Below are 17,522 nucleotides of genomic sequence, written 5' to 3'. Positions count from 1 at the left end.
ACGTTTATTCCTTCGTGCTTATTTTGTACTATTAAAATGTTCTGAAGATTTACTAATCAAGTTGGTCAGTGGTTGGCAAGCTCAGGTATTCTTAACAGAGTAAAAGAGTATGCAGTAGTAATTGTGTTTACCATCTTTTCAGTAAGCATCATTGTAAATTAGGTTACAGGGATAAATAAGTATCATTATCTTCACTTTGCAGCTAAGCAAAAAAAAAAAAAAAGGCACAGACAACTTAGGACACTCATCTCAGGTCATATAATGTGAGGGAATGCAGCATAGAGACCAAGTGTCCAGCTGCCAGTCCAATGGGCCCATCACTGAAGCACACTAACGTTGTTCATCTCCAGGATAATACAACAGCAGTGCTATTTGTTGTTCCCATTTTATGCTTATGTAACTCTTCTGAAGAATTAACTGTTACAGGAGCTGACCCAAGGTTGCATTATTAGTATGGGAGGTGGTCAGTGACAAACCTTGTCCTCAACACCTTCTGACAGTGCACTGTGCTGCCCGGCTTAAAGGTGTATATCTGGGTTGACTGACTGTATTGGGACAGGATGAAAAATATGTGAGGCTGAACAAGGCTCTCACACTGTCCTGTGATTAATTTTGATTGTAAAAATAGGAAAAAATGACAACAATTGCATTTTTGGAGTAGAGATGAGCTTTTTTTTTTCCTTTCCTCCATGGGCAGCAACTTTGAATAACGAATGTCTCTTCTGAAAGATCTCTGCATCGTACCTGCAGGCCCCCCTTGGGCACTTTCAGTCCTGCACACTTCCAGTCACAATAACCACAGGGTTTGGTTCCATTTTGCCTGAAAGATTTTCTCTGCAGACTCACTAATAAGAAGAGAGTAACAGCTGCTGAAATACAAAAATCTGAGAGTGATGATCTGATAGCATGTTAATGTGATTTAGCAGCCGCTAGGAAGGGCGGGTGGTGGGAGGATGTGTGTGACAGTCACAGAAACCGACTGACAGTTTGGCACATGAAATATCCCCTAATGGACTGTTTTAATCTGTTGGAGAAAAATAAATTCAGGGGGCTAAAGGAGCCCTATCTAGTACCAGTGACAGTGATTTTAATTGCAGTGCTAAAATGTTTACGTCATAAGCAGTTTTGGAACTAATCCAGAAAAGTGTTAAGAACAGTGGGAAAAGGAGAATTTTTCACCATGGTCTGAGGAAGTTGAGTGAATGGGTTGAGCTAAGAGTAGCAAGTGTTTTGTATCAGCAGTACCTGGTAAATCACAGACTAAGGAATGATAACTGAACCTGATAATGGAACCTGTTATATATTCCCTTAGAGTATACACCAGAGAGAGCTGGCCTGCCTCTGCATGTGACAAAGTGCGTGACTTAAAACACTTTTTCCCTCTAGTAGGCTCAGAGCAGCCTGTCCCTCCGTTCCCCTGTTCCAAATGTCCCAGTTTACAGCTAAATAGCAAAAGAGAAGTAAAAGGTTGAGGTAGCCACCCTACAAAATGATAAACTCACAAATTATTTTTAACCAAATCTTTTAGTAAAAAGTTTTGATAGCTAATTATGCCTTTGCTACTTTCTCTATATGACATAATGCTGTGACATCACATGCCAGTGGATTACGTGGTTTCCAGTGGTTTTATATACTCCTGTATCTGTGATGAAATCTGTATGAGGAGTTGAAAGTGGAATTAATTGGTGTTTAAATAACTTGGTGGGTTACGGCAAAGTATTCTTGGGTTTGAAAATGGTGGGTTGATGGGGAAGAATCATGGTTGTTTAGGAGCCTGGACATGTCTTTAAATGTTCTTGGGAGTCCCAGAGGCATCAGGATCAGTCTTCTTGTTTTCTGCAAAGTTTTGATGCTTATTGGTTGTCTCTTCCTCGTCTCTGTAAAATGGCTGATGTGAGAACATGTCTTTTAGAAAGATGCAGTTCCATCCCATGGTGTCCTGGTTTTGGTCTTTTGTCTACTTTGTGGAATTTTGTTTTCCAGTAAAAAAGAAAGCAGGCAAGCCTAGAAATCAGAGTTTGTGGTAATATACACAGAGAGATTGTAACATCCAGCAGCATTCTTCATTACAGATTCCTCAAATAATTTAATTCTTAGTGAAGATGAACAGCTTTCCTCTCTAAATCAGTAGTTTGCTAATTCTTAATACTCCGATGTCATTATGTCTTTCTACAAGAGTAAGTGATTGTAGCTTATTTTCAACACAGCCAATGAAAATAGCAATGTGATTCAGCAGACATTCGCTTTACTGGGTTTTAGCACTGTGGCCGTCGCTGCCATTAGCTGATTCAAGATGTTCTGCTTACACACAGCTATTGTGGTTTTCCTCTCCATTCTCGTTAAGTCAATGCATGCTCAAGTGCTGCAGTTGCTGGGGACAGAAAGGTATCTGTTATCTTGTAAGTCCTGCGCTGTGCAGATTGTAGTAGTTGAATGCTTTGTTTCTTATTACAGAAAGGCCAGGAAAAGAAAGTCAGTGGACATATACAGAAGAGAAAGTACCAAAATGTATAAAAGCTTCCTCACCACTTAGTGGACCATATCCTGGAAGTGTTCCTGCATACACAGGCAGTAATGTAGCTGAGCTGCTGGAAATCAGTGTTGTAGTTGATAATGCAACCTCACCAGAGCTTCTGCAACAACAGAGTAGCAATACTTTGAAGACCACAGAGTCATAGAATCATAGAATCATAGAATTGTCTAGGTTGGAAGGGACCTTTAAGATCATCAAGTCTAACCATCAACCTAACACTGCCAAAACCACCACTAAATCACATCCCTAAGCACCACATCTACCCATCTTTTAAATACCTCCAGGGATGGTGACTCCACCACTTCCCTGGGCAGCCCGTTTCAATGCTTAACAACCCTTTCTGTGAAGAACTTTTTCATAATATTCAATCTAAATCTCCCCTGGGATAACTTGAGGCCATTTCCTCTTGTCCTATCGCTTGTTACTAGCAAGAAGAGGTCAACCCCCATCTCTCTACAACCTCCTTTCAGGTAGTTGTAGAGAGCTATAAGGTCTCTCTTCAGCTTCCTTTTCTCCAGATTAAATAACCCTAGTTCCCTCAGCTGCTCCTCATAAGACTTGTTCTCCAGACCCCTCACCAGCTTCATTGCCCTTCTCTGGACACATTCCAGCACCTCTATGTCTTTCTTGTAGTGAGAGGGCCAAAACTGAACACGGTATTCGAGGTGGGGCCTCATCAGTGCCGAGTATAGGGGGACAATCACTTCCTTAGTCCTGCTCACCACGCTGTTTCTGATACAGGCCAGGATGCTGTTGGCCTTCATGCCCACCTGGGCACACTGCTGGCTCATATTCAGCCTGCTGTCTACCAACACCCCCAGGTCCTTTTCTGCCAGGCAGTTTTCCAGCTACTCTTCCCCAGGCCTGTAGCATTGCAGGGGGTTATTGTGACCCAAGTGCAGGACCTGGCGCTTGGCCTTGTTGAACCTCGTACCATTGGCCTTGGCCCATTGATCCAGCCTGTCCAGATCGCTCTGTAGGGCCATCCTACCCTCAAGCAGGTCGACACTCCTACCTAACTTAGTGTTGTCTGCAAACTTACTGAGGGTGCACTCGATCCCCTCGTCCAGGTAATTGATAAAGGTATTTAAAAAGTACTGGCCCCAGTACCGAGCCAGTCACAAGTGGGAACACCACTTGTGACCGGCTGCCAACTGGATTTAACTCCATTCACCGCCACTCTCTGGGTATGGCCATCCAGCCAGTTTTTTACCCCGAAAACAGTACACGCATCCAAGCCATGAGCAGCCAGTTTCTCGAGGAGAATGCTGTGGGAAACACTGTTGAGTCCTATGGCACAGTGCTAGAGATTCAGCTGTGTGACAGTTTTCGTGTTTTGTGAACAGTTTAGTCCTTTGTTGGGCTGACAGGAATTCAGGGCTCCCATTCACTCCAGCAAATAATAATAAAAAAAAAGAACTTTAAGAACTCGCTTCAGTTTTTGGAGACTTATTAAGCTGAACAAAAAAGGTGACTTGATAAAAGAAGAGTAGTTTCTGGTGAAAAGGGGAGAGGAAAGAAATAACCTTCACTAGTTAACACATTTTCTGTACATGCAAAATTACTAAGTACCAGAATTTTTCCACTAAATCTGGCTATTGCCTTCTGACTCCTGACAGTTTTCCAAACAAAACAATGTGGTACAATTATTTTGCCAACAGACCAGCCTAAACACAAGGGAAGAAAGACACCACTTCAATCCTGTTTACGTACCAAATGCCATTGTTGCTTCTCATGAAGGACAGTGATTTAAGGCAGGAGTTCAGAAACGGCACAGAAGTACAGAAGAGAGGGATAAGATTGAGTCACCCCTAATAGACCAGTTAGGAGAAGTCATCTGTTTTACAGATGAACTCACACAAATTTTGCTGAATAACTCTTGGGTTCTTGTAAAGAAAACAATACCAAATAGTTGAAAATATGTAAACAGGCCTGGCTCCAGGCACTTTTACCAAGTTAAAACAGAGAGAGAAAAACCAGTAGCAACACTAACGAATACCCTGAGTTCACTGCGCTGCACAACACACTTCTGTCTGCCTTTATCTGAATGGGTATGATAATCCTTAAGCTACCCCCCCCCCAAAAAAAAAAGGAGGAGATTTCTAAAGAGCTAAGAATTTTGTTTAAACTTATTGATGTTATTCATCTATTTACTCTTATTAAATACTGTCAGTGTTGCAAATCCCAGTTTACATTGTTTATTTAACACACCCCATGTCCATCCCCAGCTGGCCATGGCAATGGGTGTCCACAGGGGAGGAGGAACTTGCTCTTCAGGCCAGCTCTGCTTCTCGTACACTAGCGGTATTAACTTAGCAGTGCCTTGCTTGAATCTTAGTCATTCGGTCACTGACCCAGTCTCAGCCCCTTTTAAAGACTGATAAATATTTGTGTTTCATCAGAGTGATAGGACAGCAGAACTAAGATAAGATACCAATTATGACATACAATATAAAGGTTCTTTATAATATAGAGTACAATTATTAGCTGTTATGGAAAGCAGAAATCTGTATTTTTCCAGCACGTATAGCATATTTCACAAGTGCCTGATGTACCATAAGAATCCAGTATTTTTCATCTTTCTGGCAGTGGATTTCATAGGGATTGAAGCTGAGCAGAGCAAAGCAAGTCAAAACATAGACTCAGACGTCCAGCAGATGAGAGACTTAATACCAAGAAAAAAGATTGGGTGTCTTAATGAAAGTTGTGATATCATTGTAGAGGATTTTGTTCTTGAGGCTTCTCAGTCTCAGTCACAACTACCAGCCACTCCTGGTTGCCCTAAGTAAATTCCTCCCAAGTGGACAAGTTACTTTTCTTCATGCTTATTTAACTGAGAGTGACTTTGAAATTTTATCACCATGGAAGGGTAATCACAGATATGATTATCAGCATAAAAAGACTAATGTTTAGCAATAGTTTTATCCTCACAGATTTTAAAATTCCACAGTATTTTTCATACTTAGAAAAGATCATATTTTTCTCACATATTCTTTTCTACTGACTTCTGAAATAAATAGTATTGCACCATTTAAAGTGCAATAGATATGACATTTAACTAGTATGTTATCAGGTGTAACTTGGTGCAGAAATACTCCATTTTAAAGCTACATCCGTCTGATGTGTGTAGACCTGAGTCGGAGTTTGGCTGTGTTTTAGATGCCCTTAAACAGCCATGCTTGAAATCATCTCAAGGGCAGTCATGGAAATAAGAGATCAGCATGGCAGAAGTTAAGAACAGGCCATCAGCATTGTTCTTATTAAACTGGTGGTTTGGTAGGGACTAAAGGAAAGCAATTTTAAGATTAGATATTCAGCTTTATGAACTAAACAATAATAGTGGGTTTTGCCTATATGAATATTCTGAGACTTCTATTATCAGAATAAAGTGGTCAGCCATGCAGTTACATCAAGATAAATCTGAATTCTCATTAGAGGTGTTTAAAACACTGTGAGAAAAGTACTGTCTGTTGTTACCAGCTTTCGGGTTAAAAAAGCCACCATTTGTAGAGTGAGCTAAGTTAATTTTACAGTTTTATGTGCGATTATAGTTCAGCTTTGCCTTCCTCAACTTGTGGATGTATCTGAACAGCATCTGAAATATTTTATCTTGGAATTTCCTTGGCTTTTTTATAATGTTAAGGCAAAATGCTTGTAGCTCTGCCATATGGAGGCAAATATGGCACGTAAATCAGTTTCTTGGGACAAAAGCCATAGGTAGGTAGATTATAGCATGAGTGACAGATGCTTTAATTAACATATTTGGAGTGAACATCAGATTTGATTCAAGTTGCATATACACATTTCTTAATGTCTTTAGCCCAACCACTTCTTTGTAAGAGCTGCTCTGAAGTCTGTAGAAAAAGAGTACCTGTCCACATTCCAGAAGATCTGGAGTTCAAAACAAGCAGGTCTCTAAAGTTTGTAAAAAAATTGGCTTAACAATTTAGAAATTGCTCAAATTTGAAATTTCTTATTTTTTTAAAAGTATGACAGGGAGTATAAGAGCTGACAAAAGAAGGAAATTATTTAACTATTTCATGCTTCTGCACATCAGTTCAGGTTTGGATGTGTTCCTTTCCGTCCCATTTCACAGGCCAAATTGTACTTCAAGGGAACTTTCTTTGCATTCAGAAAAGTGAGGTGATGAAGGTGCCAAACGCTGACTGTGGCAGAAATGTGATTACAGATTGGGCTATCTTTCAGTGGCCATATGTAATCACTTTTGGTCTGGATTTGGACTGGTCAGTCACAACCAGAATTTCTGGGAGCTGCCGGTTGAACTCAATAAACATCTCACTGCTTGGTTTCATTCTTTAATACAGTGTGCACAGCCAAGTTAGAAATTCTATGCAATATCACACCGCTGTTTTGTGGAGGAGTTGTTCAAACTGCAATGCTTTCACTTTTTGAATTGATAGTGTTTTGTATCTTCCATAGTAGTTCTAAAATCTGAATTTACAAAACAGATGAAGATGGTACAGTTACTTCTTATCAGACTTCTCACCCTCCATCACAAGTTTTCCATCTCTGTTTTCTTTATCTTCTACTTCCTCTGGTACCACCTCTCTGTGCTCCTCTGTTCTGTCTCCTTTTACTCTGGGCCATGTCATTTGTACTGTTCCCCAAGTCTCTGCAATAGAGCAAGGAACAGAGCCTCCACAAACATTATTTTCTCCTGTAGCTGCTGTCCCCTGAAGCACAACTTCCCCCATATTTCTTCCTTCCCATCCTGTATGTGCCACTAGCCATAATAGCAGCAGTACTGGATTGCATGTGTGTAACCCTCTATAACTTTTTCCAGCCGAAGCTCTGTATTAGCTGACATTTTGAACTTCTCCAGGCTGATAGGCCAACTTCCTTCAGGGCTTCCCTTCAGTTCTGATGCCTCCCCCATCCCCAGCAAGGTAGTCCCCTCCATGCCCTTTCTGTGTTGCAAAACTGATGAGCTCTGCTCCTCCTAGTCCTGCGGTCGTAAGTACCACTGCTGGGGGACATGCCTGCAGCACAGGGTCCTCCTGCTCCCATCCTTCAGCTTACAGTGTGTCTGATGATGCTCCTTTTTCTGTACTATGGCCAAAAAAAAAGAGGTACAAGTTAGAGATCAAACCAGAAGGTGGACCATTATGGTTGAATTGCAATAGTGTAATCAGGAGCAGAATCTGACCCACATTAAACACACCAGTGCATGTCTCCTCATGCAGAAAGTCGATGTTCACAGTGTTCCCCTATGCAGCTCTGTCACTCACTACTCTGAAATCAAACAATTGTGGCATATCCTTCTTATCTAATTCACATATTTTGTTCCCTCTTTGTAGAAGAACTTGTGAAAAATGTTGGTGAACAGGAAAAAGACCAAAGCAGAAATTCCACAGATGCACAGTTACAGGAAGAGACAACAAGGATACAAAATGAGAGTAGTCAGGGAAGTGATGGTACAACCTGTCCTCCCAGATCCATCGTCCTACAAGTAGTCTCATTCGACACTCCTCTGAGTGATGAATCCAACTCAGAAAAATGCACTAACTCTGATCCGAACCAGAAAGATCTCACCGATGCCCAGCAAGAAACACAGAATACAGACCCACTGAATGGTAATGCTTCATCACAGAGCACCAGTCAATCTAATGAAGCTGTCCAGGGTGAAGCTGCAGCAGTGTCTGGTATCTCCCTGCTAAACATCGGCAGTAATGTAAAATATCAAAATAAGGTGTCGTACAAACCATCAGTGTAAGACAGTTTCTTCAGGCATGTGTAGAAACAGTGGTGTTCTAAAACCATCAAATAAAAGCTGTTTGATGTAAACAAATATCATTTCTTGATATCAGCTATTTGGTAACCAGTAGAAAATTTTTGACATAAAATGCCAAGACCTTTAGTTGAACTGGCAGAATGTTTTTAAAGTAATTTAAAGATGCATGTTTGCAATTAAATAGCAGTTTGTTATTGGAGAATGAGGGAAACTTTCAAAACAGAATATCTAACATTTTCTCTTCAAATAGGTAGTTATTCTTATGCTATTAAAATGCACCCCTCTTAGTTTAGGCACCTGATATGATTATTATTTTGCAAACCACATCCTTTGTACTAAATGTAATGTGAATTTTAGAGTTAACTTTAAGTAGGTGGAATGTGCTAACTGTAGTAGGCATGGGCCTTTGTCATTCTCTTAATCAGAAAGATCAGTCTCCTGACTGTAGTTTGCAGAACAAGTGGAGCAGCCAGAAAATCCCTATAATTTCAGAATATTGTTTTAGAATGTAAGTATTTTATCACAAGCTGACTGTGATTTAGTATCTGGTGATTGTAAGACAGTATCAAGGGCAAGATGCCCAAGCAATAGGAATAGATGTTATCAAAGTAAGACACCGTGCATTAACATTTTATTTTCTGAATTTGTTTATTGTTAGAATAAGCTTTGAGGTATTAGGGTAATAAGAATAATCAAGGCATATAATGACACTTCTTTTCCTCACTTTTAATTAAAATGCTAAACTCATTAATGCTTTTATGACAGTGAGCATTGCAATATTCTGCCAGAAGTATGGCATTGTCTGAGCAGCAGCACTGAAGTGCTTATAAGGCTTAGCTTAAACGTAAGTATATGACTACTTGGCATATTTCTCAAAAATGCTTTTTATGGAGAACTCCCACTTACTCTGGAGTTCTACATTCCAGCGCTCCATGCTTTTATTGTTGACAGTTTTTTTCCATCAGAAATAACAGATGGTTAATTTAGGGTCCTAAGTCAAAATATTTATACTAAAATTAATTTCACAGCATTTGAAATTGCTAATAATTGACATTTCTGTCTTTTGACATGTATTTTTTACACCAATTTTTGTATTAAAGCCCAACTTGAAATTTAAGTGCCTTAGAGATGTTTCCCGTCTCCTGGATGAGGAGCTGCGTCTTTTATCTTTCAAATGATGCAGAAGGCAGATGTGGTGTAGCTGTCCGAGGGAGTCTTTAGATGGCTGACCAACAAAAATGCTGTTTAAGAGGTCAGATACAACTCAGCATGGAGTTAGTGCACTCTGTTGCTTTGTCAATCGTTACATTCCACCCTTCCTATGAGAACAGAGATTTCTTATTTTAGAAAAAGCTAATCCCATTCATTTTCTAAGACAGGGAATTTTCTACAGAATGCCTTGTATTTTAAAACTTCAAACTGCAAAAGGGTAAGAAGTAGTTGAGTTTGTAATAGTGTATTTCCAAAGGCAAACATGATCTTGAAGCTATTTTTCTCTTGAAGGTGATAAACAAGATTTAATAACATGAATTCCACCAATCCAAGGATGTTCCTTTACTAGAGATGGCAATATTAAAAAAGACTGCAGATAAATAATGAAACAGAAATAAGAGATTGATTTAATTATTTTGTGGAAATAGTATTGGTAAGGTCCTGAACTAAAAGCCAGAGCTCATACAAGGGCATTGCTCAGCTCTTGCATCACTAAAGAGGCAGTAGTAATTAAACCATGGGCTAATAACAAGTGATGGAAAAAGGGGAGATATAGCAGGAGACACAACTACATCAAGTGGTTAATCACACAGTAGGAGAAGCAGCAAATTGTTTTTAAGGCAACTCCAGAGGCTGAGTGATGCGCTAATACTCCCTTACTGGGATTTTCCAACTTACATCTGAACCATTGTAGGTTTTGCAGCACACGTCTCAGTTGTTGCTGATCACCACAGAAAATTTTGGCATAGAAATGTATGTTTCTCTACTCAAACTAAACATCTGTGCCTGAAAATCTTAAGCTGATGTATAGAGATCTTTGGAAATGATATGGAATTGAAAGGATTTTTCTCCAAACTCTCCTTTACTACAAGCTCTGCCTTTTCCTGCTGGCAAGAGCGTGTAAAAAGGAAAGGCTACTGCTCATGCCATAGATCGAAAACATGCCTAGCCATTATAAAATTTGCTTCTGAGCAAGTCTTCAGATTAGTTTGAAAACTGTTCATCTGATATGGTTTGTGAACAAAGGTAGTCATCAATTCTCGGTGTTGTCACGGGAAATTATATTGTCACAGGAAATGATATTGTCAAAATGCTGTTGTTATGGGAAATTCAGAGAATTTATGTGTTCCCAATTCTTTGGATCTTGCATTTTAGAATAGTGACTTTCTACCTATTTAGATCTGTGAATCCTTAATTTTTTTTCTGAGCATCCCTGCTCAGCCAACTTAAGCCTAAAGAAAGTAAATCTGCATTTTTTTTAGTCTCTTGAACTTTTCATGGATCCCATCATAAGTAATTCATAGTCCCTCCAGTCAGAAAACCACAAGATGAAGCTGGATTTCTGATTTACACTATCACAAATCTTTAGTAGAGTGCTATGTAGAGAGTGAGGATATGGGTTAGGTGTTATTTTTAAAGGCATATGATATTTAAAGGCATTTTTAGTTGTCATTTTATGTGAAACTTCCATTCTCTGTGGTATGTTCACTTTAGTGTCATCCATCTCCATCAGTGATTATTAGTGCTCATTTTCCAGCATAGATAAATACCCAGGTAAATGGAGAGCTTGATGAATGTTTTGCCTGATTTCTGTAGCATATTAATGTCAGAATCCAATACCCTCTGACCAGGTTCTTTTAGATATTCCAGGTGTGAAGGATGTAATGTTTAATACCAAATTTACCTATTTGAAAACCATTGATGTTACATGGAATTTCTGATTTAGCAGAGTGATACAAAATATACTGAAAGCACACTACAAATGTAGGTGACACTTAGCAAAATAGAGCAATTGCAATACACAGCTCAATGACAGTGCTGGTTGTGAGTCCCGTTACCAATCTCTAGAATATGCTCACCGTCACAAGGCCTGGTGTCCCCGGTCACCAATAAGGCATACACGGGTTGAAGCCAGCTCAAGCTCATTGCTCTCTTCTAAATTCTTTTGCTAGTTGTTTAGTTTTTATACTCTATATTGGGCTGAACCTTTTTTTTTGCAGCTCATATTTACACATATTTACAGGCCATGCTGGCCTGGCTAACTCAGGGAGACAGTCACACTATTCTAATGAACTCCGGGAGAAACATCTGCACCACTGATTGAGCCCCCTCAACTGTGATAGTGGAGTCAGTGGATCCACTGAACTGACATAAGTGCTTACCTAAACCAAAGGTCACCCTCTGCTCCCCTTTGGGTTGAGATTTCAGCTTTCTTTGACACAGCTCTGGTCAGTCACCCCTTGCATTATCTGCTGAGCTTGATGGGCATACCCGACTTCCCCATCTCCACTGAGCCTTCTTCCACTGTGGGGGTTTATTGGTCAGTCACGGTATCATTTACATTCTGATTTTGCGTCGTTAAATAGTTTGATTTATACTTTAAATTTAACATTTCATTCTTGCATTTTCACTGAATCACAGAATCACAGAAGGGTCAGAGTTGGAAGAGACCTCTGGAGATCATCTAGTCCAACCCCCCAGCCAGAGCAGAGTCACCTACAGTGTGTTGCACAGGATGGCGTCCAGGCGGGTTTTGAATGTCTCCAGAGTGGGAGACCACAACCTCTCTGGGCAGCCTGTGCCAGTGCTCTGCCACTCTCAAAGTAAAGTTCCTGCTCATGTTTAGATGGAACTTCCTATGTTCAAGTTTGTGCTGGTTACCTCTTGTTCTGTCATTGGGCACCACTGAAAAAAGACTGTTCTCATCTACCTGGCACCCTCCCTTTAAGTATTTATAAGTACTGCTAAGATCCCACCTCAGTCTTCTTTTCTCTATACTAAAAAGACCCAAGTCCCTCAGCCTTTCCTCGTAAGAAAGATGCTCCAATCCCCTAATCATCTTAGTAGCTCTTTGCTGGACCCTCCAGCAGTTCCCTGTCCCCTGTTTCCCTATTTTCCCAATATTTAAATGTCATAGAAAAATATTTTGAATATTTTATGGTCTTTTGAAATTATTTACTAGAAGGCCTATGTCATCATATTCTTAAAAATTTCTTTCCTAAGGACAAACCAGCCGTGTTACTATATAGTGAGAAATCTATCTATATATTATTTAAATACGATAATCTTTTAAGTCAGCACTGACCCTTTCACAGAATTTTATGCTTCTAATAAACTGCAGAGACCTAATATTAATTTCTCAACTATGTCATAGATTATGCAAATAAATGACATACGTGATGGGCTTTTTCTGTGTCTGCCAATTAAAAAAGTATACTGCAGGTATTCACACCACTGTCACGCATGGGGGCCGGCGCAGCAGACTTTCTGCACACACGTGGTGAGACTCAGGTCCTGGCTCTTTGAGGCAACATTAATATTGCGTTTCAGCAGCAGCTTTAAGTACCTCTGCGGAGATTGTGCCACCATCTTAAAGATAAGTGAAAAGAAAGACAATTCAGGCATTTAGTATTGGAATAATCTGCAATATTCGATACCAAAGGGAAAACTCAGGCTAAAGTGTTTCACATTTCTCTCTCACATTTGTGAAATGATTTAATATCATTCTAAATGGAGGGAATCCATTAAACTGTTATTGTTGTTGTCTAAATGTAGATACTTAGTGTTTCTGCAAGAGTTTTCATTGCTGCGGTGTGTGTAGAAGCCTCATAACTACAAATAGCACAGCAGCCTCTATTTTCTCACCCCCCCTCCTTTTTCTCTGTATAAGTGATGTTTAAGACGGTGAAAAGAAATTGTGTTGTGTTTGATGCAGTAGCACTCAGCTCAGATACAGCATGGGGAGAATCCCCACTCTTCACTTTTGCACCTCCGTTGATGGCCAGTGGATCCAGACAGAACTCTCTTAACCAAGGTCAGGTATTTTAAATGTAATGTCACTTCAAGCAATCAGAGGGTATTTAAGCAACCAGAAGGTAGCATACACCTGACCTTACATTTTTTCCCTGCGTCCCAAACTAGAGTTATTTGAGTGTTCTAAGAAGCACTATACATGTATCAGGACATTATTAGCACTCTCCGTGCTAGATTTTTGCACCTCTGTTCTTTCTGTACTGAGGATGGAGGGTAGAAGGCTAAAGTGGTGCCCAGAGTTGTTGCTGACTCCTGGGGCAGAGAAGTAAGCACCTGCAGGTGCTGGGGCTGGGAGAATAAGGTAGAAAGTAAGAAGAAAAGCAACATAATTATTCAGCCTGAAATGTCATATGTTAGCTGTCGTTGTTCTGTCCTTTATAAAAAGCAGAAAACTCAGTTCGGTTTTCTGTGAGTAAGCAATTGAATTATAACAGAGATGGGGAACACGGGAAGATGATCTATTTGCATTCTTGGGAACCGTTACTGCATGTTTGGATATACTATGCTGAGGGAGGTCCCCATTAAAAAAAGAAAAGACGACTGTTTTTCTCCCCTTGTATCACATCTCTTTCTAGGTGTAGTTCTTGTAGACTTAGATTTGAGTTCTCGTAGCATTTGATTAACAGGACTAGCTCTGCCCTGGGTCCTGGTCAGTGTGAAGGGAAAACCAGAGGGTCTCTCTTACAAGAACTCATGTTGTGACTGAATATGGGTTTTCTCCACAATACCTTTGTCCTTTTCATCATCTCGCTTTCATTTAATTGCATGTTACAAGATTAAGTGGAACTATTATAAGGTGATTTTTTTTTCAAGTGGTGATTTTCCTTTTCTCCTGAGTGATTTATTAACTAGAACATTAATTTTAAAAACTGCTTATGTTTAATTAAACAACTCCATGTTTCAATGATTTATAAATGCTAATTGGCACACTTTTAACTTTTCACTCATGATGATCGCCACATTAATCCTTAATATCAAAACGTAAAGGAGATAATAAATCTGTGATAAAACAGATTATCAGTAACTTCAGTCTGTATGACAGTAGAGGACTACCCAGTCACATCGAGTTATACAAAGCATTCAATGCCCTCAGCAGTCGGTGACTGGAAGCCTCTGGAGGGTAACCAGGTTAAATAGCAGTGGACAGATCCACATCAACAACATGTCAGTTTGATTTATGGTAATGCAAGTGGCATCAAAGAATCACCCGTGCCATGCACACGCTAGTGACCGTTCAGTGCCGCCGTGGCCCTGTGGTGCTCAGCTGAGTGTGGAACCCTTTGCATCCATGCAAAGCGGGCACCGACGGCTGTGGCGCCTGGTTTGTTTGTCTTCCTTGCGCACGGTCTGTGTGGCTAAACAGAGCAACAGTAAATCAGGACCCTGGTATTAAGAGAAGGCACCTGCGTTCATACTTGGGATGAGGACGGAGGGAAGGTCATATTAAAAGAGCAAACGATGTGTTTACAAAAAGGATAGGGATTAGAAAATAACAGCCGTTAGTGACCATTCAGAGGGCAGAGTTTATCACATACAAAAACTGACGCATCGAAAGAAAGAAAGTTATGTATGGTTTAGAAGTCAGTGTTTAAATTTTATGAGAATTAAGCATACAAAATTTTTGTTTTACAAGGCCTTCACAGACCACTCCTGTCCCGCTCCTAAAACCCTGCTAGCCACTTTAAGTCAAGTACAAAATTTAAATATTTAGATCAATAGATTTTACTTTCATACCCCTCCCCATCCCCTTTTTTGTTTTTATGGGTAGTAATAAAAGTTTTGCTAAATCCCTCCAAAAACAACAGCAGGCTGAGAGATTTGGAGAAATTCTTGTTGTAATTCATGTTAGTCCGATTTTGAGACTTTACAAGCCTTTGGAGAACTGATTGTCTATATTCCACCCACACTAAATTTATGTAAAATAAGGGGGATGGAGAAGAGTGCTGCTTGAGGGAATATGGCCCATCTGCTGGTGGCTGCATTACAGAGTGGGCAGTGCCCACTCTGCCACCATTCAGGCCAATGAAAAAGGGAAAAATCAGTAGCAATTCTCACTTGTTTACAGTGATGCCACGGTGAATTCATAGCTATTAATTTTCTTTTTTCTTCATTCTTATTCTCATGAGCTCCCTTTCCTGTCTTCTTTTTCCCTTTTTTTAACTGTGAGCCTCTTTGTCAACTTCAAATCACTGTCTTTCATTTTTTATTTCAGATCATACATCATGTGTTCCCTTTTAGCTGCTTGCACCTTTGTTTTCTGTCTTTCAAAAATCTTCCCCTGCCTGTATTTTTATTTTTATTGGTTAAAAATGAGTAGTTACTATATAGTCAGTAAATAACACTGTAAGTTTGCTACATTCTGTCTTGGTTTATAATTTCCTCAGCTCTACTCATTCAAAATTACTGAAGGGTTTAAGCAACAGCTTAATATTATGATTGTTGGTTTGAAATTCATGTTGTATCACTTAGTTTGAAAGCTGCTCTTGTCACTCCATGTCATTTCTCATATCTGATTGAATTAATTGAATTCTTAGAACTTTACACTGGCATCTTTCATTATCTGAGAGAAGCTTACTCCCAATTTGAGAGCCTACATTAAAGAGGATTTAAACAGCGCTTCTCTGTAGAGGGTGAATTATGACTTTCAGTAAGTCGGAAGATAAAATAAACCAAAACCAAACCCACTTTATTAACACTTACTCATGTAAATGTCTTCATATTTCTGTTTCATGCTGTGATCTGTTACTTTCATTCTATCTTTTGCCTTATGGATAAACCATATTGATTAGTTAATTCAATCCTTTGCTTCTTCTGGTGAAAAGGCAATTAAAGAAAGCAGTGACTTAAACCTCATTTTAACCTTTAAAAAGTCAGGGGAAAAAGGTTCCTTTCTGTTTAGGGCTGCTCTTAACTTGGGTAACTTCCTCACTTAGGTTCCCAATCACATTTGTTTATTTTCCAGGTGAGCCTAAACACTGTAAGAAGTCAGAAGATATCGTAAAAGCCACTGAGCAGAAAGAAGCACTGATACAGAACTAGATTTGCTGTTTCTTAAAGCTTCTGACATTTCAGGCAGGGCAGGTAATTCTGTCATTTCTTTCTTATAATGGGGAGAGTTTTATAGCATAAACTTACTTATTGTTCTTATTATCCTCTTTGTTCTACTTCAGTTGTGGTTTTATTACAAAATTTTGAAATGGGGATACAGGGCACCCCACTTCCCATGTCCCCTTAAAACCCATTCAATATAAAGAAAGGAAAACCAATACTTTTACATCTCTGAATCCTTAATGTCAGACTAAATGGTCATGCAATAAGACATCCTCAGCTCACGTATATTAAATACTGGAAGTAATAGTATAAAAAATCTATTGCTATGAATTTTCATTTGATCTCTGTTGCAGGAGAAAAGAAGAACTCTAGCTGTTCCTACCCCATGCTCTCAGAGGCTGTTATCTGTCAACTTGTTCTTGGATCATCCTGTTTCTGTGGAGAGTGATTGGACAAAACGATCAAAAGTGTAAAACCGAAAACCCTGAGCTGGTAACTCAAGGCACTTAACAGCTCGCAAGATTTCAGTTGTATTTGTTGTTGCTATTTCCTCTTCTATTCTGCTTTCTTAAACTAGCCCAAATACTTTTTTCAGCCAAAGTTGGACCTCGCTTTATTGCATCACTGACACCAGACATCTCCAGTTAACCATGAGACATGTGAAAACACGACATTTATCATCTGCCCGGGATTGCTGTAACATGTCACTGCTACTGGCATCCAATGGAAATGGAAAGTCAAAATGAAGCGTTGTTATAGATACTTGTTCATGCAACCATGCTGCATGCAACATTACAGTCCTACTTGTTAGCCTCCTTAAAATAGCTGAAAATAAAAATACGTAGACTGTACAGGGAAGTTGTGGAGTTACACTGACCAGCCTGCGTGGATGATGATTCTTCCCCACTGCGGTGGCTGCCATATGGAGAGAACTGGTGTTTAAAAAATCAGTATTTGAAATATCTCTTTAAAATTAATTAAATAGCATCCAGTATTAAAGATGAAAACATTCTCAGTCCTATAGTATTTTGGAAGACATCAGCAATGGTGTCAGACCTACCGTGAAGCTGGTGCTTAGTGTTTTGTAGGGTGGAAGAGACAGCTGCAGGAATACATGAAAATTGCTTCACTTCAGCAAAATAGTGTGTTGCCTCTCAGGCA

The 17,522-nt window shown here is 39.6% G+C and overlaps 1 protein-coding gene across 1 annotated transcript in view; it reads left to right on the top strand.

The window, feature by feature from the left end:
• PDE1A (phosphodiesterase 1A, calmodulin-dependent) overlaps positions 1 to 16,349 on the top strand; it is a 171,297-nt gene extending 154,948 nt beyond the window's left edge. Inside the window, exon 14 of the mRNA XM_009885619.1 lies at positions 16,273 to 16,349. Coding sequence (XP_009883921.1) covers positions 16,273 to 16,349 — 77 coding nt within the window. The remainder of the gene's footprint in view (positions 1 to 16,272) is intronic.
• The last annotated feature ends 1,173 nt before the right edge of the window (positions 16,350 to 17,522 follow it).

The sequence above is a fragment of the Charadrius vociferus genome, unplaced genomic scaffold (genome assembly GCF_000708025.1).
Source record: "Charadrius vociferus isolate BGI_N301 unplaced genomic scaffold, ASM70802v2 scaffold315, whole genome shotgun sequence".
Classification (NCBI taxonomy): Eukaryota; Metazoa; Chordata; class Aves; order Charadriiformes; family Charadriidae; genus Charadrius; species Charadrius vociferus.
Note: the sequence above shows the minus strand (reverse complement) of the source record. Positions and strands in the feature narration are given on the sequence as shown.